This window comes from Platichthys flesus, chromosome 13 (assembly GCF_949316205.1).
Source record: "Platichthys flesus chromosome 13, fPlaFle2.1, whole genome shotgun sequence".
In the NCBI taxonomy this organism is placed as follows: domain Eukaryota; kingdom Metazoa; phylum Chordata; class Actinopteri; order Pleuronectiformes; family Pleuronectidae; genus Platichthys; species Platichthys flesus.
In genome coordinates, this window is record NC_084957.1 from 24,603,144 (window position 1) to 24,617,317 (window position 14,174).

Sequence of the window (14,174 nt, forward strand, 5' to 3'; positions counted from 1 at the left end):
TCCACATTGGTTATGTGTTTCCCAATAATAGTCACATCTGGGCGTATGGTACTATTGGACGTCTAAGAAAAATACTTGCAAACCATTTTATTAGTGTTGAGGTCAGCCAGCCACACAGAAACACTACTCATAGTTGTTTTCTGAGCAATTTCTGACTTACTTTTACCATGAACAAATAATACTGTATCATCTGCATACATTTGAGCATCCAGTTGTGGAAAAAAAAATTAACGGCAGATCCTAAATGTAAACACTGAACAAAAGAGGCCCCAGTATTGATCCTTTAGGAATTCCAGAATAATTATAGAGAAAGTCAGACTGGCTATTTCCCATATTAACTTTATAACCTCTGTGAGTTAAATAGGATTGTATCTAATTAATCACTTCACTAGAATTATATGAGGACAGCTTAGTAGGTAGCACATAATGGTCATTTTAGATCCCTGTGTGATGTCATCATGTTTAGAAAAGGGGTGAAGCAGAGTGCAGAAAAGGAATTACCCCAAAGGGTCTAGACACTGGTGGTGGTTCAACTAGTCATGCGACATCCTCTGCCCCTAACCCTCAACAAGAGTAAGGAAAACTAAAAAAAAACTATAACGGGAAAAACTTAGAAAACCTCAGGAAGAGCAACATGTGAGGGATTCCTCTCCCAGGATGGACAGAAGTGCAATAGATGCCGCATTTGATAGATGTATTGTGTCAGGCAGTCTTGTTCAGCCGCCACCATGATCAGATACCGCCATCATCCGAAATCCATTGCTACCAACACGATACAGGATTATAAATACATATGAACATGATCAGTTGATGTGTGGGATTTAGACTAACTTTGCCCTACAACCTTACGCCAGTTAGGCCAGACAGCTCACGTTCAAACGTTTATTCAAAAGTAGAGCAGGTTTAGTGTTTTGCGTCTAGGCTCAGACTTAATCACTCCCCCATATGATTACACAGGAATGATGGAAGTGATGAGCAAATATTTATAACCCCCCAAAACTGCACAAATTCGGAGCCTGACTTATGGATCGGTATCTGCAATGTGTGCGCCATTTACTCCTGCGGTGAAGCCATTCCCATTAGGCACATTAGCCTACAGTAGAATATACTAGCTAGTGAGACTGGTATGTGTGCACCATTCACTGCCAAGGTGTGGCCATTCTCTGTAGGCACATCTGATCATCGATGGTGAACAAAGGTGCCAATCGATGGGTTGGGAAGCGGTGATGCAGACATTTTGAAATGGAGAGAAGGGACAAGAAATAAATACACTCGCTCTACTTTCCAGGAATTTAGTTGAGCCCAACTTTTCCACGACGAAATTAAGTCATTATACCAGAAACCTCACTTTTCAGTGCCACTGTAAGCATACACCAGACTGTGTGAACAGCCTGTCTGAACAGAAGACCAGGAATGGCAGTAAAACCGGCTGTGCCTCTCATGCCGGCAGTGTGCACTGGTGTCATTTGGCAAGACAAAAGGAGAGCCTTATTGCAAATAGAAGTGGGGGATAATAATTGTTTTATGTCGATTACTTGTTTTTAGAATTGTTAGAAGCCGTACACGTAATTGAGATAAATTTAATTGCCTAGCCTGACATCTGACAACGTCAAATATCTATGTAATAACACAATGGAACCATGAACATAACGGTTCTCAGATAATTAACATATTGGCTACACAAAAAGAATTAGCCTTTATCTAATTTTTAACATGTTTGTTTCTAAACATGACTAAAACAGTATAGCTGCTCTGTACTTGACAACTCTAGAAGTATAACGCTTACCATGTTAACCATATTACCTTAGCCTGTTAGTCTGCTAATATTTACTAAGGCAATAATGTGTGCATAAGTTTTGAGGGTATTTGGTCATAAACTAAAGATTTAGGAAAGTATATAACATATATGATGGCACTCGATTTTCCTTTTTTACATTTCGCTCAAAATCACAAAAAATGGTGGGGGAATCACAAGATAACCAAGTCAATAGGGGACTATGAATGTTTAAACAAATATATCAGCGTCATTCAAATTTTTGGACCAAGTCACAAACATTAACATACCTAGAACTTTGTTAATAGTGTGGATAATGACATTTCTATATTTGATTGCTTAATAGGTTGTAAGCCTTTAACAAAGGTTGTATTTCATTTGTTCACTTGAACAGTACTTAAGTGTATCAAAAGGAAGCTACTGAAATATTACCAATGCAATTGGTATTATGAATGTTTTTTAAATAAAATAAATATAAAATTAGCACTGCACTGAGAACATTTTATTAGAAGTTACTTGAGATTTGTTTTAGTTTGGGATATCTTCATATATTTTTGACTTGAGACTAATTTCAAGCAGCTCAGAAAGCATAATTATATCCTCTCTATGATATTTCACAAATTCACTTGACAAGATATCTTATAATCTCATAAATAAGACTGAGGACTCTTCTCCATCTTTTCCAACCTCCTCGACCCCCCCAGTCCCCCTCCTCCTTCCTCCCTTCTACCAAGCCACTTTGTCAACTACTTTACAAAAAAGATAGATGACATACGCTCTTCATTTTCGGATCCTCCTTCTATAACCACATTTCCATCAACTTCATCTTCATCACCTTCGCTTTCCTCTTTCACCCACCTGCCCCCCTTGACCCAATCCCTTCTCACATTCTCCAGTCTATTGCCCCTGACCTTCCTTTTCTTACCCATCTTATCAACAGTTCCCTTTCAACTGGCTGTTTCCCTAATTCTCTGAAGGAGGCAAGAATAAATCCTCTCCTGAAGAAACCCACCCTTGACCCGTCTGAAGTAAATAACTACAGACCTGTCTCTCTTCTTCCCTTTGTTTCCAAAACTCTTGAGCGCGCTATCTTTAATCAGCTCTCCTCCTATCTTAACCACAATAATCTTCTTGACCCTCACCAGTCTGGTTTCAAGGCAGGTCACTCAACTGAGACTGCCCTCCTTGCTGTCTCTGAGCAGCTTCACACTGCTAGAGCAGCCTCTCTCTCCTCTGTCCTCATCCTTCTAGACCTCCCTGCTGCATTTGACACAGTGAACCACCAGATCCTTATTTCCTCCCTTCAGGACCTGGGTGTGTCAGGCTCTGCTCTCTCCCTGCTCTCTTCCTACCTCAATGAACGCACTTATAGGGTAACTTGGAGAGGATCTGTGTCTGAACCTTGTCCCCTCACTACTGGGGTCCCTCAAGGTTCAGTCCTTGGTCCTCTCCTCTTCTCTTTGTACACCAACTCTCTTGGCTCTGTCATTCACTCACATGGCTTTTCCTACCATAGCTATGCTGATGACACCCAACTAATTTTGTCTTTTCCCCGATCTGAAACACAGGTAGCAGCACGAATCTCTGCCTGTCTGACTGACATCTCTCAGTGGATGTCTGCACACCATCTAAAGATTAACCTTGACAAGACTGAAATACTTTTCCTTCCAGGGAAAGACTCTCCCATCCACGACCTGACTTTTAACTTTGACAACTCTGTGTTAACCCCCACTCAGACTGCTAGGAACCTGGGTGTGACACTCGATAGCCAACTCTCCCTTACTGCCAACATTAATGCAACAACACGGTCCTGTAGATTCATGCTGTACAACATCAGGAGAATACGTCCCCTTCTCACTCAGAAGGCAGTGCAGGCTCTGGTCATCTCACGCCTCGATTACTGCAACTCCCTCCTGGCAGGTCTACCTGCTACTGCCATCCGACCTTTGCAGCTCATCCAGAATGCAGCAGCTCGACTGGTTTTTAACCAACTGAAATTCACTCACACTACTCCGCTCCTCCGCTTCCTTCACTGGTTACCAGTGGCTGCTCGCATCCGGTTCAAAACACTAGTACTTGCGTACCATGCTGTGAATGGATCAGGTCCAGTCTACATCCAGGACATGGTCAAACGTTACACCCCAGCTCGTTCACTCCGCTCTGCTTCGGCTAATCGGCTCGTTGCTCCCTCACTGCAAGCTAAACACTTCAAAATCACGACTGTTTGCTGTCCTGGCTCCTAGATGGTGAAATGAGCTCCCCATCGACATCCGGACATCTGAAGTATACACATCTTCCGCCGAAAACTAAAAACACACCTCTTCCGACTTTACCTTGAATGAATGAAAGAAAAAAAACAAAAACTAACAACTCTTTGAAACTAACACTTCTAGTAGCACTTAAATGGCACTTAATTATAGCACTTTGTAGTTTTGTTTTATTTTGAAGAAATTGTACTTTCTTGATTATTGTTGTTCTTGGTCTGTACCCTGACGGAAGGCCACGCAGTTGCATCGACGGACTAGTTTTGGTTTATACTTCTCTAACGTGCTGCGCGTGTTGCAATGCAATTCACCGCCAGAACACTAGGCGGAGTGACGTTTTTTTTCGAGGACAAAACAGACAAGAAGATACGTCTTCTTCTTCGTCGACTGTTTATTTACATCGCAACTCCGGCTCCTCATAGCCTATTTCTGGCGGACAAATCGGCCAGTCAGTGACGGGTTATACAAGTGGTCATACTTTCGGATCTCTTCTGCCAAGTGCTCATCTATTTGGTCCATATTCGTTCTTCTAAATCTTCCATGATTTCCGCGTATTGTGGGGCATGAAACCAGAAACTAGACTCCGGACGGGATGTAGTAAGCAGACCAATCACAAGCCTTGAGGGCTGCGTGAGGCTCGCGTCGCTTTGTCGTGTAGTAAGAAAAATTGGCGGATGCACGCAAGCCACCAGAGGGCACGAAAGGGGCATGTTGCGTGCCTTGCGTGCATGCGTGCTACCCGATTATAATTCGGCCTTTATCTTCCACTACCTTCTCCGCAACAGTACCTCCTTGACCAATGGGATGAGCATATTCTGTATCCTCGTACTTGTGTGTGAATATGCTGTCAGCTCATTGATCCCAGAGCAGCACATTGCCTGGGAACAAGTTTACCGTAAATTTTCATATAAAGCGCCCTGTTATCTATTTTCCATTGGCATTCTACTGACCATTTTTTAAATCTCACAGTAATACGGGACAAAGTGCATCCCTTTTCAGATCAATACGGGACGGGTGCCCTATGGGGGCGGCTGTTGTTATACAGATGTAGTTTGAGGCAGATTGAACAATGTACACTGAAGTTACAGCAATCTCCTGTCACAAGAAGCCAAAAAGTAGTTATTGAAAGTTTAAATAACCATTCTCTGGGGGGCGTGGTTATGGCAGCAAACTAGGCACACATGTTTTTTGTGAGCTCCTGGCAATTTTCGATTAAACTTCTGGACATTATTCTTTAAGATCACGGACACAACCACCAATCGTTTGATACACCTCTCCAGTGTACATGTTCGCAAATATGCCGACGAAAAAAGCAAAGAACGCCTCTAAAGCAAACTTTTTCCCATCCGAGGAAGACAACGAGGTGGATGCTAGCAGCCAAGCTGCAACCTAGCTACCATCCCTGCTGGCTCAACAGGTAACATCATAACCCTCCCGTCAGAAGTAGCAGCTGCTGAAACGGTTCATAACTTTGATGTCATTCAAAAGCTTGACTTGATAATAAATGACATTGCCACTAAAATTGACGGAAACCCTAAGACAATTCAAGCAGCCAGGGCCAAGGGCAAGGTTATTTGTGGAGGACAAGAAGTCATGTTCTTCCCGGACTTATCGGCGGAGCTGCACCGGCAGAGGAGGCGCTTCGACGGGGTAAAGCATCAACTGAGATCCCTGAACATTCGCTATGGAATAGTTTACCCAGCCAAGCTTCGTCTGATGTAAATGGTAAATGGATTTGTATTTATATAGCGCTTTTCTAGTCTTGATGACCACTCAAAGCGCTTTACACTACAGTTTCACATTCACCCAATCACACACACATTCATACAGTGCATCTATCCCAGCACTTTGTTATTCTATGGGGGCCATTCAGGGTTCAGCATCTTGCCCAAGGACACTTCGGCATGCAGATTGTTCAGACTGGGGTTCGAACCGCCGACCTTCAGGTTGGAGGACGACCAGACGACCACTCTACCCCTCAGCCACAGCCGCCCCGACGTCTGGACAAACATGTGAGTTCATCTCCGCAGCAGACACTGAGAACTTTGTTCAGGGAATACAACGACCAGAAGACGCACAGAAGAGGTAAAAAGGAACTATGGTGATTCTCATTAATGACAGGCGCCATTTATTATTATGATGGTGGGTTTTCTCACGAGGGCTGATTTTCTTTCATTTAGATTGATAGAGAGGTAGACCGTCTCCATGGTAAATGTAAATGTCCCTTGTCTTTCGAGCTCCTCTAGACTTACACGGTAAGAGAGGATACTTTGTTCATAAAGGTACTGCCGTAAAAACTATTCTTATTTTTATTTATTTTTATTTTTACTTTTGCCAGGAGACACAGCAGTGTAGTTTTATTGGTGTTTAATAGTAGTACATCGATGACTCGGTTTGGTTTAATTGCTCCCTTGCTCGCACTGGATCAGTTTGTGCACTTAACCACATCCATTGGTAAGGGGGAGGGGGGAGGGTGCGTGAGGCTGTCCTGTTCGGGATGACGGCTGAAGGGGTTTGTGTATGGCAGAATGTCTTAATTTTTCATGTATATCTGTGTTTTTTTGTTTTTTTTACAATACATCCTTGTACATTGGTGCACTGTTACTCACACAGCGAAGTAACAGTTTTGTTACAATATAGAACAGACAATTTCTGGACAATCTGGTTTATCATTAGTTTAAGATGACTACAAACAAAAATCTAAAATTCACTTCTTGGAATGTTAGGGGGATGGTTAAAATGACTAAATTGAAACAGGTTATTACTAAGCTTAAGCAGCTTGATTCATCTATTGCTTTTATCCAAGAGACTCATCTACTTAAGGAGGACTGACTGAAGGTGTGAAGGAGATAGCCAGACCAGGTACTGGCATTATATTTCTCATCTCACACTAGAGGGGTTATGGTGTTAATTCACAAATCGGTGCCATTTCATGTGAATACTACTATCTTTGATACAGCTGGTAGATATTTGGTTGTACAGGGCCCTCTTTTGAGAGAAGACATCCATTTGGTTAATATCTATGGACCAAATGATGACAATCATTTGGTCATTTTTTGAGAATTTATTTTTATTGATTGCCTCCCTTTCTGGTAAAGTATTGATGACAGGCGATTTGTACTGCACGCTTGACCCAAGGCTTGATCGTTCTTCTGGGTTGGACTCCTCTCATTCTCAAAGTAGAAAGAAAATAAAACAGTTCATAAAAGATCTGAACCTTTGTGACCCTTGGAGGATTCAAAACCCAAATAAAATGGAATACTCCTGTTACTCCTCATCATTTAAATCCTACTCCCACATAGTTTTTTTTTTAATCACTACTTCTCTACTACCCAATGTAGCTAGTTGCATATATGATAGCATTGTTCTATCAGATCATGCCCCCAGCTCACTATTTTATAATGATTCATGTTACGCCCCCTGGTGGCTCGAAGTGGGGCATAGCATAAATGCGACAGGTATGGAGAAGTGAGGGTGCATCACACATAAACCATTACACGATAAAAGGCAAATAAAGTATTTATTTAAACAACGCAACACAGGGATCAACAAGGACTCTCAGTCAGTGGCACCAAAGAAAACAACACATTGGCTAATTATAAATAATCATGAAATATGATTATTAAAATAACAATTATTTATTAAAAATAATCAAAAATTTTAAAGCTATTAATTAAGAATAGTAAAACAATTCATTAGAAATGATACGGTTATCCATTAATAAAAGTTATAATAATTAATGAAAACAATAAAATTATCAATTAAGAATAATAGAATCTGTAATCATTGCTTATTGTCGCGGGGCACCACCCTGGTTACACGGACCAACTAGTCAAACTATAGTTAGCAGTCTCAAGTGATAAAAGTTAAATTAATAATCTCAATATTTAATATTAATGATTATATAATAAACAATGAAGGGTTTTAAGTTCGAGCACAGGCTATAGTAATCCAGCTGTTTTCACATACAGATGCACAAATAATCACAGAAATACGAATACTTTAATTACAAAAGTATTTCTTAAAAAGGGGAAATAAATGTTATTTCAATGATTCTTCATTCAACAAACTCCAATATTTCAAAGATGGCAACAGCAGCAGCAGCATTTATCATAATTAAGACCACGCATGTGATATGGGGTATCTATGCGTGTGTGTGGTCGTGTGTGTGTCTGCCTGTCTGTGTCTCTCTGTGTGTGTGTGTGTGTGCGTGTGTGTAAGAAAGAAAAGGGGGAGTAGCTATGGCGTAATGACGAGGTCACGTGGTGACGTCCTCTGGCCGAATTCAAGGTGATGTTACATTCACATACTTTCAAGATGGAGGTTGCCTAAGTGAAGCCATGTTGCGAAAAAGCAAGATGGCTGCCGGTCAGACTTTAAACAAAGGCCAGTAAGTCCAGTTACGTGAGATTTATCTTTTAACAGATGTTAATCTCCGCACAATATCTCTGACGGTAACAAGTAAAAAGGAAGCACCGGTTTGTTACCGCGCGCTTCTCAGAACATAGTAGACAAAGGAACCGGATGTGACGTCTCAGTTCGTCGCGCGTTACACGGCTAAAAACAGATCAGCGATCTACAAACACACTCAAATAAAATGACACGCTAAGTATTTAAACTAGTCTCTGCCCAGACAATAAAGCCTCTTACTGTGACCTCCGCGGTGTTGCTTGCGCGTGGCGCGCTAATTTTCCGGAAGTCCAGCGAATGTCTTGTTGAACCTCAGGATGCGTGCGGACGGGCGGATTCCTGGAAAACAAATGAGTGAAGTCCTGGCCTCTTAAGCGGTGCTCCGGTGGGTCTCGTGGTTGCAACGGAGGTCAGCGCTGGGCCGAATAGAGCGAACTTCTCTTGCTCTTGGAACGGAATTCTGCCTCGTCTCTTCTACAGGGATGAACAGCGGTGGCGCAGCTGTGGATTGTGGAAAGAAAGTCTCTGAGCTCGGCCTGCGAGCAAGTTCCTGTGCGCAACCTTTTCAAGTTAAAAACAAAAATAGTCTTTCAAAATAAGATTCAACTTAAGATAAAAGAAAAATGAAAGAAATAAAAGAAAACTAGGGCTACATTGTAGCACTAACGGGCCCGAGCACAGGCAAGTCCAAGTCTGTTGCAGTCGGGGAATAGAGAACGTTCGAGGACCAAGCGCTCGTCTCCACGTTGCCTGTGTTTGTGCACTGCGGCAAGGAGTATCGCTTCACTTCCTGTAGTCAGCAGGTGGCTCTATAATAATAAGGTAAGCAACCTTAAAATCAGTGTATAAAGTTCTTGAAAGCCATACTTGAGTAAAAGTACAGATATCTTACTTGAAAGTGACTTTGGTAAAAGTAAAAGTCACCCGTCAGAAAATGACTTGAGTAAAAGTCTTAAATTAGCTCATATTAAATGTACATAAGTATTAAAAGTATCTGGTGTTGAAATTTACTTAAGTATCAAAAGTACAAGTACCAAAATTACAAATCTAAAGTGCTTTTTATAGTCTATACAGACAGAAAACTACCAAAAATGTTTCTCCTCAATATTTATTTCAACTGACTGAAAAATTATAACTATATGCATATAATCTATAATTTTACAAATTTTGAACCTTAGATACTGAGGTTCAAATAGTAATGGATCAGTGCATCTGAACTTCTAGAGACAACAAAGAATCAACACAACAGAATAAACAAATGCCTCTTGTGTCTGCCTAAGAACAATAATAAACAACAGTATAACCACTAAAACAGTGTGTAAATATCACTAAACCTGGACCTTACATCAGTAGCAGGAGTGATACACAATGCCCCTTCTAATAACTCAGCAAAGGGAAACAAGTTCTAGGCACACAAATTAAGATAGTTTCTCTTTTGTTAACAGCTGCACTTTGCTAGTACAAATGATGGAGAACCTGGATCATTGTAAAGGGAATAAATGGATGGGGAATGTGCTGGTGTTGATTAAGTCCCTCCTCTTTGTACACACATCGCTATTCCTCACTGGATGGTTTAGTGAGGTCCTTGGATGGGCCCCGCCAGAGTCGGAGCGCCGAGAAGACGATCAAACTGGAATCTAGAGGAAGTCAATCTCGTAACAGGGTTCCTGATGGTGAACCTGCGGAGGGATCATGACCGGTACAGCCTACTTGACCCCGGTCGACCAAGGCAGCCGGACCAACCTGTGGACGCTGGGGTCTCGCGTGAGGGGGGTCTCGCCCCCCTCACGCCGCCGGACCTGCACATCACCAGAGGCAGCGGGCAGGCAAGTGAGCGAGAGAGAGAGAGAGGTGCGCCGTGCATACAGGCTCGCGTTGCGCCAACCTCCGCTGCTCAAGTAACGAGACAGTTTTGAGAATGTAAGAAGTAGAAAGTACAGATATCTGTGTTCAAATGTAGCAAGTAAAAGTAAAAAGTCGTCAGGAAAATAAATACTCAAGTAAAGAACAGAAATGTGTAAAATCTACTTAAGTACAGGAAAGAAGTATTTGTACTAAGTTACCTCCCACCACTGCTTGAAACTATACAACAACAAAACCTATTGCTTTATCTATCTTCATATGCTTACATCGCTCAAGGCTTTTTCGTGTGTTTGGTTGTGACGTTATTTTTAATATCAAGATGCTACACGTGTAAGTTGCATGTGATAGTAACTATGTTTCACCATTATTCTGTTACAGGCTGGTATATCCACCATTACTATTCCCACCTCGTTTATTTAGCCTGTCATGGAGTTTTACAGTGAATTAGACAGTTTAGTTTAATTATAATCTCCACACATCAGTGTTGTTAACAGTTCTCAAATTAATTATATAATTATGTTTTCACACTGAGGGAAGTGGAGAGACTTGATGTGGACTGTTATCAATAGCTCTGTGGGAGATTATCACCTTGAATATTACAGATGAGGTAGAAAGACATTTTATCTATTTGTACAATGTTGTATTTCTTTCAGTAGTTTTATCAGAAGGGACTTAAAATATGTACATTTAACCATGAGGATACAAACCAAGACCACAGTACAACGGTTCTATCTGAAATCTGTTGTTCTTCATACACAACACAAAACATTCTTTAACAGTGCGTTTTCTCTTCATAGATAAAGAACTGCAGCACTTGATGTCCTCAGCAGCAACATGGTGGAGATCTGCAGCTTCGTGCTGGTCAACCCAGTGTTTAATATTTCTGCTTTGCTATAAGAGAAAGAACATGGTCATCACAGCTGTGTCCTTCAGGCTCATCTGTCCCTAATAAAATGATAGGAAACACAAAATATATCATTATTGTACAGGAAGTGTTACTTTTGAACAAGTGTGTATTCTCATTTTCTGTGGATATTCAACTATGTATTTGAATATGCTTTTGGATTAAAACGTGCACCAGCATGACAATAAATGTACAGTATGGAGTTATTTCACGTTAAAAGTATTGCATTATAATTTAATACATTATGCATTATGTGCAATACTTTGATTGTTTGTATTAGTAATGCATTATGTGCAATACTTTGATTGTTTGTATTAGTAATGAAAACAGGTCTGTACCTGGAGTCAGTGTTCAGTCTGGTTGGATTCAAGTTGTGTCTCATGCTGGACATGCTAGAGGAACATTGAACACAAATACACAGATATGTAAAGTCATACGTGTGCCAGGTCAACTTTTTAACAGACTTTTACATAGTAAAAATAAAATATGACTTCAAAGTTAAATCATTTCAGCTAAGGAAATAGGTAGTGCATATTAGCCTACAATTCTGTATGACACTGTCTGTTCTATTAAAGTTACAAGGCTTTGATTTACTCATATTTAACAAAATAATTCAGTGAAGTGTGTCTGAGATTAGCGATTTAAAGAGTGAAGGTGGCAGACACGGTTACTTTTCACTGTAACACGTTACAACACTACTCTGAAGAAAGAGCTTTAGGACACGTAATGCTCCTTTGAACAGCTTCTCTTGCAATGCAGATGTGACGTTAAACACTCAGGTTTCAGCTAGTTCCTTGAGCCGACACACAGTCTCCTTTCTCAGATTCATCCTTATAAATTAACACTTGTCTCTGCTTGGTGGACCTGGGTTCATAGTGTTGTGTCGGTAACAGCTAGCATTGGCTTCGAACCCGTTCGCAGCTGGTATGTAGTTTCCGGATTAGCGTTGCTAAGCTAGCACGCCTGATTCAAAGGCACCCTGCGAATCACTGCGAACACATGTAAATAAAATACTCTACGTGACTTACCACAGAAACGGGAGCACAGTCGGCGTTAACGTGTGTTTTTAAACGTTCTGAACTTTTGTCTATATGCTTCAGGCACTAGTTCGTAGGCACGAAGCACAGCTGTCTTGATCACCTCATAAGACAAACTATCTTCTAGAGAGAGTGAAGCTAAAATTTCCTGTGCTTTACCTGTCAGTTTACACTGGAGCAGTATCGACCAGACCTCTTTTGGCCATTTCAGTGAGGTAGCAACTCGCTCAAAGGCAGTAAAATATGAGTCTACTTCCGCCTCACGAAATTGAGGTACCAGCACTATATTTCGGCTCACATCAAAACCTCTCGCAGGCGTTGAGTGCTCAGTAGGTATGGATCTAGTTTGAGCTAAACTCATCCCAAAAGCTTCTAGCTCTAGGCGCTTTAGCTTCACCTCTTTTTCTGCTGCTATTTCTAATTCCATCCTGCGGTTAGAGGTGTCCATTTCTAACTCCATCTTCCGAATAGCCAACTTATGACTATATTCGGCATCTCTCTCTTTCTCCTGCGCCTCCATTTGCAAACGCGCTAAGCGTAGCCTATGGCGGGTATCATCACTTACTCTAGGAAAGGAAAATGGAGAAAGTCGGGGCAGAGTACGAGGAGGCTTAAGCTCCAGATCAGAGGCCGCATCTGAATGACCTGACTCATCCTCAACCAGCCCTCCCCCAACTACCTCTTCCTCCCTGCTGTCCTTCTCTGCGGTAGAAGACAAGGATGGGGATGGAATAGCGGGCGAACTAGCAGTTGCACTACTGCCCGTACCAAGTACTTTATTTTGTACCAACATACGTACAACCGCTTCTTTCAGTTCGGATTTTAGCAAACCTGGTGAGACTGCAAAGTCAAAATGTGCCGCAATGGCATACAAATCTTTTTTTTTACAGCGATCAATCTGTTCCACAGACGGAACACTAAGAAAACCCTCAATATCGAACATGCTCATGATGTCTCAAACAGCTTTAAGCCAAACCAATATTACCAGCCTACTTGACGTGTGCCCTGCACACCAACACTTAACAAACCTGTTGCTTAAATGGATCAAAGATCCCGGACGAGCCCCCAATTTATGTTACGCCCCCTGGTGGCTCGAAGTGGGTATGGAGAAGTGAGGGTGCATCACACATAAACCATTACACAATAAAAGGCAAATAAAGTATTTATTTAAACAACGCAGCACAGGGATCAACAAGGACTCTCAGTGGCACCAAAGAAAAGAACAAATTTAAACAAAAAATTTACGAGTTGGACTCAAAAATCAGTGAGTTAGAGAGAATGAGTAGCATTGATAATTCGGTAGAAACAAAACAAGAATTATTTGCACTCAAGGTGAAAAACCCGGGAAAGCGTTAGCCTGGCAAATTAAAAAACTTAACTCAGAAAGAGCCATAAATGCAATTAGGAATGAACAGGGGGTAATGGAAATTAACAGATCCATTGGAAATTAACAATACTTTTGTCACGTTCTATAAGACCTTCTATCAATCTGAATATCCAATAAATTCAAGAAATCAGAATAGTTTCCTAGATCGGCTAGAAATTCCATGTATCTCTGAAGATAAAAAAATTGAGCTGGATAAAGATCTGAATTTAGAAGATGTTTCTAACGCCATTCATAACATGAAGGGCGGTAAGGCATCAGGCCCTGATGGGCTCCCAATTGATATGTATAAATTATTTAAAGAAAAATGAATAGCTCCTTTGTTAGGTATGTATGCAGAATCCTTTAAACAGGGTTACCACCCCCCTTTGCTACGAAGTGCCTTGATAACGCTTATTCTGAAGCCAAGTAAACCGCCAACAGAATGTGGCTCCCACAGACCAATCTCACTTTTGAACTCTGACGCAAAGAACATTGCTAAAGCCTTGACTTTGAGATTTGAGTCCGCCCTACCACCCATGATACACACAGACCAAAA

At 41.3% G+C, this 14,174-nt stretch overlaps 1 protein-coding gene across 6 annotated transcripts in view; it reads left to right on the forward strand.

Moving 5' to 3' along the window:
• The window catches only part of pde9aa (phosphodiesterase 9aa), a 108,497-nt gene that overhangs the window by 51,256 nt on the left and 43,067 nt on the right, over nucleotides 1-14,174 (forward strand). Inside the window, exon 1 of one of the 6 annotated variants that reach the window (XM_062402444.1) lies at nucleotides 4,188-6,050. The exons of the other annotated variants lie outside the window; for them this stretch is intronic. Coding sequence (XP_062258428.1) covers nucleotides 5,768-6,050 — 283 coding nt within the window. The 5' untranslated portion in view covers nucleotides 4,188-5,767. Of the gene's footprint in view, nucleotides 1-4,187; nucleotides 6,051-14,174 lie in introns of those variants that run through there. 6 annotated transcript variants of the gene reach the window in all.